Raw genomic sequence first — 14,100 nt, 5'->3', positions numbered from 1 at the left:
CCAGGTGGTTTTTGTATATTCTAAAGTTTGAGGATCATGGCCGCATACTAGCATTTCTGTTCTGAGGGTTTTTTTTAGTTTATTTGTTTCTTTAATTAAGATACCATAAAATTCACTCTTTTAAAATGTACAATTTGGTGGATTTTAGTATATTTACAAGGCTGTGCAACCGTAACCACTGTCTAATTCCAGAAAATTTCATCATCCCCCCAAAAAACCCTGTATTCATTAGGAGTCACTCCTCATTCTCCCCTTGTCCCAGCCCCTGGCAACCACTAATCTACTTTCTGTTGCTTATTCTGGACATTTCATCTAAATGGGCTTGTATAGTATGTGACCTCTTTCACAAGCATAGTGTTTTCAAGGTTCATCTATGTTGTAGCGTATATCAGTACTTCATTCCTTTTTGTTATAACATTCCATTTTGTGGATATATCACATTTTGTTTATTCAGCAGTTGGGCGTTTGAATTGTTTCTACTTTGGCTATTATGAATAAGGCTACTATGAACATTCATGTACTAGTTTTCACGTGGGCATATGTTTTCAGTTCGCTTGGGTACATACTTAGGAGTGGAATCGCTGGGTCATACGGTAACTCTAATTTTTTGAGGAACTGCCACACCGTTTTCCAAAGTGGCTGCACTATTTTACATCCCACCAGCAACATATGAGGTTTCCAGTTTCTTCACACTAACCTAACACTTATTATTGTCCTATTTTATTTTCCCGCCCTAGTGAGTGTGAAGGCTCCAAAAGCCTTAGACAGCCTTCTGCAGTGTACCTCTGCTCACAGTCAGCCCCTTTTCTGAGTGGAGCGAGGATACATCTCAGTGAATATTATGAGCCTCACATCGTACAAGTACATAGTTCTGTGGGGACAGTGCAGATACAACATGGTTCCTATGCTCATCACGTTAAAGTATTGGTGAGAGAATGTAAGTGAAATATTTGGAATTGAAACCTAAATAAGTGAAATACAAAACTCTGTAGAACAGAGTGATGAATGGAAGAGATTCAAGTGGCTTAATATGTGGTCAGATAGTGGCATCTGGCAATGGTGATTGGAGCCTTCTGGAAAAGTAGGATTTTGAAGGACTGGTGGGATATGGGTGGTCACAGAGAGGATGAAGGGCATTTCAGGCAGAGAGCAGGGCCCGAGAACTGCCGAGAGAAGGGAACAAGAAGGCATTTGAAGATGAGGAGATAGGTGAGGGCTTGGTACCTGGCCAGTTACAGACCAGGCTAGAGTGACTGCAGGCCACTGCTCTAAGAATGTAATGACGCTTTTCTTTTTTAATTGAAATATAGTTGATTTACAATGTTGTATTAGTTTCAGGTGATGACAGTTTATTTCTGGTTGCCTTAACCATGAGTCCAGTTCTTGGGCATGTTAGCATGTATTTCAAAATAGGCAGTGGTACCAACATTTTAGGGCCTGCCCTTTCTCCCTGCCACCTGCCTTGGAGAAAAGTTCATGTGGGGCAAAGAAAAGGGGGAGAAGTGTGGCCCAGCTGCACCAGCACTGCTTCTGTGACCCGTATGAGCTCAGGTTTCTCCAGAGCCCCATTCTCCCCCCAGGTCAGATGGGGTTCGATTTCCTATTGGAACTCAGATTCTATAGCACAGTAACTTGTACCGACTGAACTGTAAGCTCCGTGAGTGATGAGCGTCCTTCATGTTGCCAGATGCACAGGGCACATTCCTATCCCTGTCTCGGTCTCCTGCCTGTGGCATTTGCCTCCTCTGTGACTGTCTCTTCCCATGACCCCTGTGCGGCGTGTTCTCCCGGGCCCTTCAGGCTCCTTGGTTGCCCCTCTTATCACTTACCCTCAGAGCCTCAGCTTCCTCGTCTGTGAGGTGGAGACAGCAGCGCCAGCCTTGTTAGGGTCAGGGTGAGGCTAAAGGAGAACATGCATGTCAGTCAGTGTGCAGGCGCATCCTTGGCGTAGAAAGTCCTGAGCGGGCACCCAGGGAGGTGAGAGCAAGGGAAGAGACCAGGAGGGCCACTGAGCATCCTTGTAGAGAGTGCTACTCCCATGTTAAACAAAATCTTCCTTTATTGTAGCTTTTTTCAACATTTGTTGGATTAAACGAGGCCTAAATCATAATCATTTCATACCTGTAAATAGCACCGGCCCAGTTTACCCATTCCCAGCGTATTAGTGCTGCCGTGAGGTGGTGGAGAAGCGTCACCCGTGATGGGAACCTGAGGCACAGAGCGCAGTGTCTTGCCTGGGGACACGGTCGGGGGTTGGTCTCAAGCAGCCAGAGCCTAGACTCTTCTTTCACTGCTCTGAACAGCCTGTGAGATGTCTCAGCAGAGAAACTCGGAGCAAACTGGAATCTGAGGGTAAGGCTGGGGCACAAGCGAGTGGCTGCCACGCTCTCTTCCTCAGCCCCTGCCCTTTGCCCCTCCGTCACCCGGGGCTGGGCACACAGTAATTGTGTTCAGTCAGTATTGAAGACCATCGGGTGTGCTGCTGGTTCGCCAGTAGTGGTTCAGGAGACTTTGTTTCCCTTTCTCCTTGACCTTGGAAATAAGGAGTGTAAATAGGGGCCCCTGGGAGGAGGCCTTGATTGTGATTGTTCCAGAGGAGTCCTGTTACTGTTGATTTTAGTTGTTGACTCCCGGTAGTTTTGCTGAAGCTTTCCCAAATTCCCCAAATCTTACACTCATTGCCATCTGGATGCTTTTGTTAGCATGTTAGATCCTGTTGACTTCTGCTACTGTGTGCTTGGTGGGCAGTCACGTCGCCTGCTGCACCGCCAGCTTCCTAGGCAGGAGTGAAAAGTCCCCCTGTGCTTCCTGTTGGCCCTGGCTCTGTCATTGCATCACAGGGCCTTGGACACTCTGAGCTCCCTGTCATGGCTCGAACCAGCCAGCGCAGTCCTAGCAGTAGCCAGAGCCAAGAAGTTCTTCGTTGTCCTCTTGGCCAGAGAACGTGCTGGGGGCTGGTCTCCCGCTTGCTCCCCTGTGAGCGAGGTCTCCCTTGGCGACCAGGCGCCTCGGGAGTAGTCTGTGGGGTACAGGAGGGAGCACAGGCCAGGCTGGCTGTAGGGCCCCGTGTTGAGCCAGTGTCACCCTCTGCGGGGGCCAGCTTGGTCACACGCAGAACTGAGACAGGGCCCTCTTGCCCTGCCTACCACGTGTGTGGTCTTTCTTGCAAGTTCCAGAGGGGAAATAAGCTGAAAGCAGTCCCTGTCCTTAAGCAGCTTATGTTCTAAAAATAACCATGACAGAAGTTCTTGTCTTTATTGAAAGTCTCTCCTCCAGTACATAGTTTTCACATTTTCATTATTTCCCCCACTGTTTAATTGCCGTCTCTCTGAAGAATGATAGAGGTCATTACTGCAGATCATGGGGGGGGTCGCAGACCTGGGACGGTCATGTAAGCCGGCCCTTTCTTTTTACCAACCGCGAAACCTCTGCCCAGAAAGGCCGTGACCTGCACAGCGAATTCAGTGATCAAACCAGAACAAAGGCCAAGGTTGTTTACTCTCAGTTTGGTTTCTGTTTGTTTGGTTTTGCTGTATTTTACCATGATGTTTGTCCTAACATTTAAGAAAGGGGAAGAAAGGGTTAAGACTTAATAAGTACATTCTAGATTGAAAAAGTCCTGAATGTCTCCTCAGTTGTCAGAAAAGAGGTGTAGATCTCATGAAGTACAATAGGATGAAGATTCTTGTCCTATTTTTGGAGTCACAGGTTGGAAAACCTGCATGCATCTAATCCTCCACAATTTCCAGTGGTAAAAAATTAAACTCTGTGGCTGAAATGCCTGGATGCCGTATCTGCTTGGAATATTGTCAAGATGAAGAGGTCAGGAGGAGGTGGCTTTCCAGACCTCTTAGCTCAAGCTGTGAGCAGAATTTGGGAGTGACAACTTTAATAACGCTCTTAGGCTGACAGGTTGGGAATAAGGTCAGCAATGTTAAACTCTCAATGAGCTGAAAGGTGGGCGGTTGAAAGTGATGGTAACCAGCGTCAGGCTGACTTCCTGAAGGACTTGGCCAAAAACGAAGTCACCGTGCAGATTCTCTGAAGCTTCCAGAAGCTGGTGTATGAAGATCCAGTTGGTTCTCGACCTTCCGAAGCTCTTTGAATCCCTCTCGGCCCTGGTCATCTCAGAGGTGGACGATGGTACCTGCCCTCATTGTTCCCTTTCTCTCACATCAGTGCAGCGGGGGAGGGTGAAGTCCCAGCGGTGTGGCAGCCTGAGCCCGAATCCCGCCCTCGCCGCCTTGTGACCTCAGGCATGTTAGGTAACTGGACTCCGTTCTCTCGTGTGTTAAGAGGGACAGCGAGGCTGTGTAAGAATTTCGTTAAATACAGTAGGTAGAAGTGTACATGGGGCAGGGTTGAGCCTATATTAAGCTCTGTTAGTTGCTGATACCATTGTTGTTTATATCATCCTGCCCCTGTGCCTTCCTGTTCCTAGTTCCACTTATCTAAGTCCTGCACTTCCTCCAAGGCCCAGCATTATCTCGTCTCCTCATTCATAACAGTGCTAGCCCATAATATGTCCGGTCCCATGTTTTCAGTTTTCCGGTGCCCAGGATGGTGCTGCCTCAGCCACAGAGGCCTGCCTCTGTGCCTCAGACACCTCATGTGTGCTCCCACCTCTGCGCCTTTATGCTGGCCGCTCTCTACCGGGAATGCTTGTCCCCCACGTGGTCCATGGCTGCTCCCCTCATCAGGGTGACTGTGCTGTTTATAGTAGCATCCTTCTTTACTTTACATACATTTAATCTGCTGGGGTTTTTTCACAATATTTATCACTACCGGACAGTTATACTGATTTTTTTTTTTTTTTTTTTAAATCATCAGCTGGACTCTAAGCTCCATGAGAGGGACTTCCCTGGTGGTCCAGTGGTTAAGACTCTGTGCGTCCACTGCAGGGGACACGGGTTCGATCCCTGGTCAGCAAACTAAGATCCCGCAAGCCCTGCAGCATGGCCAAAGATAAAATAAAATTAAAATTAAAAAATAAAATAAAATAAGGGACCTCCTGGCGGTCCAGTGGTTAAGATTCCATGCTTCCACTGCAGGGGCACAGGTTTGATCCCGCATGCCATGCAATGTGGCCAAAAAAAAAAAACCCCCGTAAGCTCTGCAAGAGGATGAACTTTGATTTGTTCACAGCCTTATTCCCAGAACCAAGAAAAGTACTTGGCACGTAATAGGAGGTAGTAGGAGTTCAAATGTATTTCTTTAATAAAGGAATGATAACAGTACCTATCTTACATGTGTATAGGGAGATTTACAGTTCATTCTCTTACTTGCTTCATAAGAACAGTGATAGAATTATTATCAGCTTTACTTTACAGATGAGAAGCAAGCCCAAAGACGTTGGTCCAAGGCCAGACATCTAAAATAGTCCCTGAGGTCTTCTGAACCCCAGGTGCAGTGTGGTTGCCACATGTCATGCTCTGTATTAAGTGTTTTGTTGATGATGGTGCTGGCGATGATGCAGGCAGCAGCCAGCTGGAGCTTGGAGGTCTTCACTGGTGTTACACAGGGACGGATGGAGAGAGGGCAGAGCTTGCAGCTACTGCTAAAGTGGCTGCTGCCAAGGGATCTCACCTTCGTCATCTCAGCTGATCCTCCCAATAGACTTGCACGGTAACCAAAGCAGGGATTATGGTTCTTCTCTGCATTGATAGTTCTTTGATATTGCTCAGGCTTCCCCTACGTTGATATCTCTGGCTCTCTTGTCTATTTTTGTACACACCCTTAATTTTTAACTGGTTTTCCTGTAAATATAGTTCTGTACAGTGTTATCTTTGTGGGAGGGAGGGAGGCCAACTGGGGACCAGGTTAGATATAGTATAATTCCTGAGTTCTGTCAGTCTGGAGCTAACCAGAAATGCAAACCTAGTTTTTGAGGGGGGGGTGGGGGAAACAAAACCAAAAACCCCGACGTGCATCATCTTTTATTGTGTCCTTTGTCTGCTTAGTTTTCCTCCCTTCCCCAGCAGTGGTTTTGGTCCCTAGAACTACCTTGTTTGTGTTTTGATATGAATTCGCTTTTCAGTTTTCTAGATTGTACATTCCAACATTAGAAGGAGAGAATCTGATTCAGGAAGGGACTGCGCACATACAACAGGAGAAGCATGGTTTCACAGGTGCCCTGTAGGATGTATGAGGCCAGCAAGGAAGATTGTTGCTGAAAGATACTGAATAAGGGATTTAGGGGTCCCTTATGTGTGTAAAATACTGGCCAGGTATTGTAGGGGACACATGGGCATAATATAATTACAGACCAGAGGCTGGCAGACTTCTCTGCAAAGGGCCAAAGAATAAATATTATAGGCTTGTCAGCTATATAGGCTCTGTTTCAACTGCTTGACTCTGCTGTTGGAGCTTAAAAACAGCCATAGACTAGAGGGTAAGTAACCAGTGGGCATGGCTTGGTTTGGACAGAAGGTCTTTGTCAACCCTTCCTAGCAGTGGTAAGTTCTGTAGATTTTTGTAGGGTGGCCATGGAAAGTTTTACTGAGGAGTTATGGCTTGAGCAAGGCCTTGAAGAATGGCTAGGAGTTGACTAGTGGAGGGAGCAATTGAATAAAAAGACAAACTAGTCAATATGGGGAATGCTTAGGAGACATTGAGCAAATCAGCCTGACTGGTATTTAGACACTTGGTTCCTCATTGACTAAGTTCCTATTATAGGGACATTTCTGAACATAAAGAACTAAGATACCCCTGGCCTTAAGCTTGTATCCAGTACATTGGGTGAGTGTAGTCATCCCTACCAGGGTAGGAGGATGGGGATGGGGGCTTGGAGTAATTGTTCTGCTTCTAACCTGCTTCCTGCCCTGGCAGAAAGACAATTCCCTGTCCTTTTCTAGAGCTGGATTGCCTAGGTTCACTTCCTTCCTTAATCACCGTGAGCCTCACTTTCTCTGTCTGTATAACAGGGATTATTATTACATTGTTACTATGAGGATTGAATGAGATAATCCATGTAAAGTGCTGAGACAGTAGTACTTGTATTAGTAAAAGCTCAGTAAATGGTAGCAGTTCTTTTTATAACCTCTAAATTCGATTGGAAATATTAGTGTTGCCTTGTTGGAATTATTTTAGATTCCTAAAGTGAGTATACATTCAGGATAGCTTGACTGTTTCACTTGGTGTACATAGATTAAACTCATGAGCATTATAAAAAGCTGTAGATGGTGGAAATATTTGCCTGACTCAGCCTTGTCTTTGGGGAACAAGCCTTCCCTAAGAATTCTTATTCACAAGAGCGTATCCACGCAAGTTTATGGTCATAGTTCACACTGCCTGTGTGGCTAAAAATTCCAAGGTCAAAATTATAAACTAAAGTGATTATAGGTTATTAGTGCCCCAGGTGCATAAGTGAATTATCTCTGGAAGAATAATAGACTTTAAACTCAGGCCTCCAAGGCTTCCCACAGATGAATTCCAAGGAACATGAGTTAACAACAACAATGACAAAACCCCTCACAACAATACCATGAGTGACACTCAGTAGGAATAAGAAACAATAAACTACAGAGTCAGTTTGCAGCAAAAACTTTAGGTATTGGATTTAGCAGATGCAGACTATAAAATAAACATGTTTATAATATATAATTTTAGAAGAATTAAAAGAAAGTATAGAAACAAGAGACATCATAATTGACAAGATATTTTTAAAAGGACTAGTAGTAATAGTAGGGACCTGGGTATTTCGTGGCACCTATCTTATTTCTGACAGACTGATACACACACATACACACACACACACACACACACACACATACACACACACAGGGTGTTGTATGCATTTCTCTTTTTTAGTTTATTCCATTTAACCAACGTTTTCTGTTCTAAGCACTATGTTAGGCATTGGTAGAGAAGACTACAAATATCTGTGCGTGTCCTTAAGGAGCTTATAGTCTACTCTTACCTTTGTTTTCCAAAGGTGATCAGTCTTTGGAAGGCTGAAGACAAAAGACAATGGAGACTACAGACTTACTGACCTAACAAGATTTTTTGGCTGCCATTTTACTGCCCACGCATAGCCAGGTCTGTCCTCCGGCATACCAGTCAGCTCAATTCACCTATACCAAAAATTAATACATCTTCAGTACAGTAGTGCCCGCTGTTTTGGAGTTGTTATTTCTTTGGCAGTGTCCTTTGATACCAAGGATTTCACTAGGTTCTGGTCTTCAGAAGCTCCCTCCTACCCAGAACTCCTAACTCACTGCCCAAAGAATTCCTCTATAAAAATATAAGATGGTACTTTAACAGGAGAACTGTGCATTTGCCCACAGGCCTTTAATCACTTTGAGAAGTAACCAAACTATAGCAAATATTTATTAATTCAGAAAATCCTAACCTATCGCAGTAAAGAAATTGATATATGTGTTTATAAGGCCCAAATGAAATCATTGACATCAGGAAGAACAGAGTACTGAAGGAACGTAGGGAAGGAGTGATATTTGTCTGAGTGGGGGCCTGAGGAAAGCTTCAAAGAAGAGGTGGCATTGGAACTGGAGTTTGAAAGATGAATGGGATTTTGATAGCTAGGTAAGGAGTTGGTGATCATCAGAAGCATCTTAGACTGAAAGAAAGGCAGGAATAAAGATACAGAGGCTTAAAAGTATAAGGACTATTTCTGCAGAGCTGAGAAATGTGACTAGAAATCTGGGAAAATGGGACTCTTGCTTCCTCACTGTGGAATTTCCTTTTTTTACCCTATTGCTGTGCATCTTTTTTTGTTCCACTTGGAATGACCCCCGTTGACATACTTAGAGGAGAATAACTTTCCTATGCACATTAATGAGATTATCAGAAATAAAGTATTTTATTTATGTGTATGCAAACCAAATTTTCAAACACATTACTAAACGATATCTTGGAATGGGCGGCTGGGCGATGTTTTTCAGGTTGAAAATATTCTCTTGCATGACCGAGGCCACTACGTCCTGTGTGACTTTGGAAGTGCTACCAACAAATTCCAGAATCCACAAACTGAAGGAGTCAATGCAGTGGAAGATGAGATTAAGAAGTAAGCTTTTCCTCATCTCTTGGAATTTTATCCACTATCAGATCAGCAGTTTTACCTTCAGCTTATGATTGAGAAGGTCAGGGTGAGAAGACAACGGTGCTTGTCAGTTGCCCCTCGTCTCAGATCATCATGTTGGCAGTTGGGTTGTTGGATTTTAAGTGGAGGATGGGGAGGGGGTTCATGACCATTGAGCAGTGGAGTAAAATGAAGGAATCTTACAGCACTTTATCAATGGTCCTGTGGTCATTATACATAGATCTTTTGATTTACATCACATAGCCCTTAAAAAGGTGCACACATCTTAGAAGTACTGTGATGTTTTTAAGTGGGACCACAACAGCTGTGACATTACCAGTCAGTCGGTTGTGCTTTTTACTGAAACCTAAATGGCTGTGTATTCCTTCCTGCTCATAAGGAGCTCACCTGCAGTCTAGTGGAATTAATGGTGCGTTGGGCTGTTAAAGTCTCTACAGATAGTGAATCACTGACTTCCCACGAGAAAAAAAAGCGTCTTTAGATTTGTGATTCCAGTAAGAACCTGACCCATTTTCCCCTGTTGTCCAGAGTGTTGGATTTTTCACAGGCACCAGCACTCACTATTACTGCTCATAAATCAGCAGTCTAGAGTGCACACATATCCTGATCCTCTCTCTCCTTTCCTGCTTCACCCCTGGCAACCAAGCCTGGGGCAGGAAGACTTACGGTCCAAGGCCCTGATGGGCACCTAAACCGCAGAGCCCTCTGGGCTCTAGAGACTCAAGCAGTGCCAGTCACAGGCTTGGTAACACTATGACTCTCACTTTGAAGATGAGCTTATCCTTCTCTTTTCTTGAGCCAGAGATAAGAGGAAAACTGTTGTTTCAGCCTTATGCTGGCAACAAAGATCCGTCCACCTCCCAGCCTAGCCAGGGCCCACTTTCTCCTCGTGAGTGTTCCAGCCAGTATTACATCTCTGTGTCGAGCCACATCTAAAGGGATTACTATTTTAAAAAAACAAATCAGCCAAATATACTCTCAGACAACAAGGATTTACAGGAGAAGATTTTGTTATTTGAGGAGCAAGAAAAGTTGCTTTTAGAGTTTATTTAATGCCTTAGTGTCTGCGTCCCCACCTGCTCTTAGATTGGAAGGACTGCAGCTAGAGGGCCATGGGTGTGTGCCAAGGGCAGCTCTTCATTTCAACTGCACTAATATTCCATACTGTCTTCTCCAGGGCGCTCCCAGGGAACTAGACTCTCCTAATATATATATATATATATTTTTTTTAAAGTAATTCTGCTACCTCTGGTTTTTAATTATAGCATTGACATATTTAACAAAAAATGAATCTCTTGATTGTAGATACACAACGCTGTCCTATCGAGCACCAGAAATGGTCAACCTGTACAGTGGCAAAATCATCACTACGAAGGCAGACATTTGGGTAGGTGTCAACTAACCTATCCACATCTCAGATGTCAGCAGTCTTGGCCATAAACTCCCAAGTTTAATGCAGACAGTGCCATAGCAAGAGTGGCCACTGTACCATATCATTGTCTACTTATCCCTCAGGGTTATTCTTGACTCGAGGTGATGAGCCACTGCTTCTTGAAGCATGTCAGAGGAAATTACTTTAGACCTCTGTGAAAGTTATTCAGGTGACCTGCCCATTATTTAGGTGGTTTTCACATATGTGTTACTAGTTCTTAAGAGCAAAACCAGCTGAATACTTGTTCTTTGCTGGAGCACAATTTGGTAATGAGGATAGAAATAATATAACTTAGCAGATAAATAGTGATGTTGGGTTCTAAATTCAAGTTTCTAACGGGTTAATTGTACAGAGTGTTTAGATCTGCTGTAAATGTGGATGGTGCCAGTATCTCTCAGCAGACCCATTTGCAGTTATGATAAATAAATCACTAGTAGCAATCTGCTTTTTTTATTTTTTTAGGCTCTTGGATGTTTGTTGTATAAATTATGCTACTTCACTTTGCCATTTGGAGAGAGTCAAGTGGCAATTTGTGATGGAAACTTCACAATTCCTGATAACTCTCGATATTCCCAAGATATGCATTGCCTAATTAGTAAGTATTTCAAGTTTCTGGTTTCACATTTTTATTTCTAATCTCTAGGAATGGATTGGAGGATAAAGGGATTAGATCCCAGGAGTGATGAGTGGGATGCAAAAATAAAGAAATCAGCTGATAACTGTTGGTCACTCAAAGACCATGTAACGGTGTCTAGTTAGAGCGGTGAGTCTTTTTGCCAGAAATCTAAACTTGGTTTCACACCTGGGCTGGCCACCCGAGCAGAAATCTTAACTGGGCTTTGAGCATTACAGTACTGCTCTGTTCTCTTGCGGTCTGTATGAAAGCTGTGGTACCAAAGGAGTCCAGCTGACTCATATCAAGCGATAAGAAATTCACCTTTGCAAAACTGGAAGCAACTCAAATTACAATGATTGCGATGCGTTGGCTGAAGTGAATACGTAATTAAGACTGTATAACTCTATGGAACTAGGTTTTTTCCTCTCATTTAGGTTAATCACTGGATTTTGATAAAAAGCATTTAAACTCAATGCTTTAAAATGTTTTTAAGAGTCCCCACTCTTTTGTATCATCATAGTAGGCATGTGTACTAATGTTCATTAACCAGATGGCAGAATAAGTAATCTCTGCTCAAACCCCTGTATTGGAATGCTAAAGAAACAGAGATTTTTATTATCTTTTTACTTTGGTCAAGATGTTTAGTATCCACATTTTAACAATCACAGATTGTAAATCCTGAGTAACGCACTTTGGGTCCTAGGTGGGGATACACTTGGAGAAAATAGAAGAAGCAGATGTGGTGCGGAGCATCTGACGTTTGTTGAAGGCCTACTTGTACCTCATTTAATTCTTAAAACCCTATATAGCCGGGGTCCCCAACCCCCTGGGCCGAGGACCGGTACCGGTCCATGGCCTCTTAGGAACCCGGCCACACAGCAGGTGAGCGGCGGGCAAGCGAGCGAAGCTTCATCTGCCGCTCGCCATCGCTTGCATTACCGCCTGAACCATTCCCGCCCACCCCGCCCCCCGTCCATGGAAAAGTTGTCTTCCATGAAACCGGTCCCTGGTGCCAAAAAGGTTAGGGACCACTGCTATACAGTAAATATAATTATCCCTATTGAGGAAATGGAGCCTCAAAAAGTATAGGTAACGTCCCCAAGTTAACATAGTAGTAGCTTTTAAGTGACTACCCATTCCATTATACTAGTTTACACCAGTTTTGTGAATCCGCCTCTTCCGTTCATTAATACAAAAGTGGGGGCAGTATTTAAAGGAATGGAATATGGTGTTTAATGGTTGTTGGATGTTTTCAGAGGTAAAGCATTATATTGATATCTGTACTAAAATTGCAGCTATGTAAATGAGATTGCAAGGAAATAGGCCAAATTTATTGCTAGAATGGTAGGATTTTTTGCTAAAAAAAAAATTTTTTTTTTTTTTTACTTTTGTGCAGCAAATTCATATTACGAAAAACAGCTGTTTATGAATGTGTGTAACGTGGCATCTTTCCTAAACTCTGATCTGTTTCACTTTACAAACTGTTGGAAGAGTCCACTGTCACCCTAACTCACAGGTCTGAAAATGCATTTCTTGTTATCCCCCCCCACACACACACACATCCCCCTTTCACTCCCAGTACAAGGTTCCCCTCTCCTCTTTTCAGTTTCTATCAGTGGTGTCGCCATTCAAGCCCAGATGACTGAAATTTAAAGTTTTCTTTGGATCTGGCTAGCAAGACAGAATAGAGTCAGTCATTTCCTAAGCAGCATTAATGCTTTCTTTGAAGCTTCTCCTGTTTTCTTGACATTCTCTCTGTTCTCATCACTGTCACCATAATATATACCGACCCTGTCAGCTCATGCCTGTACTGGTGGACTGGCCTCAGTCTGTCCAGGGCACCCTCACTATGAGAGTAATCTTATAAAATACCACCCTGTCATGTCCCTATTCAGTAAACCTCATGGCTTGCCAATGGCCCCATATATTCTGGTTTCATCCTCCCCACCTTATTTCCCTTTATTCTCTGACAAGGAGACCTCTGCCCTGTCCTCTTGGCTCCTCTATTCCTTGCAACAAAGCATTCTGTTGCCTTTCTCCAAGTCCGTCTTTGCTCAGACTGTTTTCTTACCTGGAATGTCTTTTTCTCTGCTTTTGCCCTGACTGACTAAATTTTTTCCTGCCTTCAAGGACCAGCTCAGCTCCTGCCTCTTCTGTAAAGACCTTCATAAGGCTTCAGCCTCATCAGTCTTTTCTCAACTTAGGGTCCGAACCATTCATTTGATTACTTAAGCAATAAATTGCCTTACATTGCTGTTTACATGTATATGTATATGTGTATGTGTTTGTGTGTCTTCTCAAAGATTTTTTTCCCCTGGGGATGTTTCCAGCTTCAGAAGGAGCAGAAGCTTAAAGGACCTGGAAACAGACACATGATCTATAGATCACAGTAAAAGTAGAGATGTATTTGTTATCTTGTCATTCATTTCTTTTAGATTGGAAACCAGCTAGTACCTCCAACAAAAGAATAATAAGTAAATTCATGAAATTTGAGTTTGGGTTATAATTATCAAGAATAATCATTTGTCTAGCTGATAGTATGAAAGAAGGAGGCCAGAACTTCCTAGGTACCAGAAGATGAATGTGTTAAGTTCCACACGGAGAACTTGAGTCCCTGTTGTGCAGGGCACAGAATGTGAACTTAAAGTATCTTTGTTACAATTCAAAAACTTTGTTATTTTCTTGCAGATATTTAAAATTTTAGGAAAATTAGAGCTTCCCTTTCTGAGAGGGGAGGAAAAGGGCTAATTGTACTGTCTGACTTTTATGAGAAATAAAAATTTTTAAAAGACAATTTTGGTAATAGAGAAATTATGCTTCTTAGCTAATGTAATAACTCTTTGGGTATTATTAAATAAGTTCATATATGTTTATCTTAGGGTATATGTTGGAACCAGACCCTGACAAAAGGCCAGATATTTACCAGGTCTCCTACTTCTCATTTAAACTACTCAAGAAAGAATGCCCAATTCCAAATGTACAGGTATGTGAAAG

At 43.3% G+C, this 14,100-nt stretch overlaps 1 protein-coding gene across 7 annotated transcripts in view; it reads left to right on the top strand.

Moving 5' to 3' along the window:
* The window catches only part of AAK1 (AP2 associated kinase 1), a 164,790-nt gene that overhangs the window by 88,432 nt on the left and 62,258 nt on the right, over positions 1–14,100 (top strand). For all 7 annotated transcript variants that reach the window (XM_068565166.1, XM_068565162.1, XM_068565165.1 and 4 more), the window contains exons 6-9: positions 8,901–9,022; positions 10,364–10,445; positions 10,953–11,085; positions 13,986–14,089. In XM_068565166.1, coding sequence (XP_068421267.1) covers positions 8,901–9,022; positions 10,364–10,445; positions 10,953–11,085; positions 13,986–14,089 — 441 coding nt within the window. The remainder of the gene's footprint in view (positions 1–8,900; positions 9,023–10,363; positions 10,446–10,952; positions 11,086–13,985; positions 14,090–14,100) is intronic.

The sequence above is a fragment of the Eschrichtius robustus genome, chromosome 15 (assembly GCF_028021215.1).
Source record: "Eschrichtius robustus isolate mEscRob2 chromosome 15, mEscRob2.pri, whole genome shotgun sequence".
Classification (NCBI taxonomy): domain Eukaryota; kingdom Metazoa; phylum Chordata; class Mammalia; order Artiodactyla; family Eschrichtiidae; genus Eschrichtius; species Eschrichtius robustus.
This window is presented reverse-complemented; position numbering and strand designations above follow the sequence as displayed.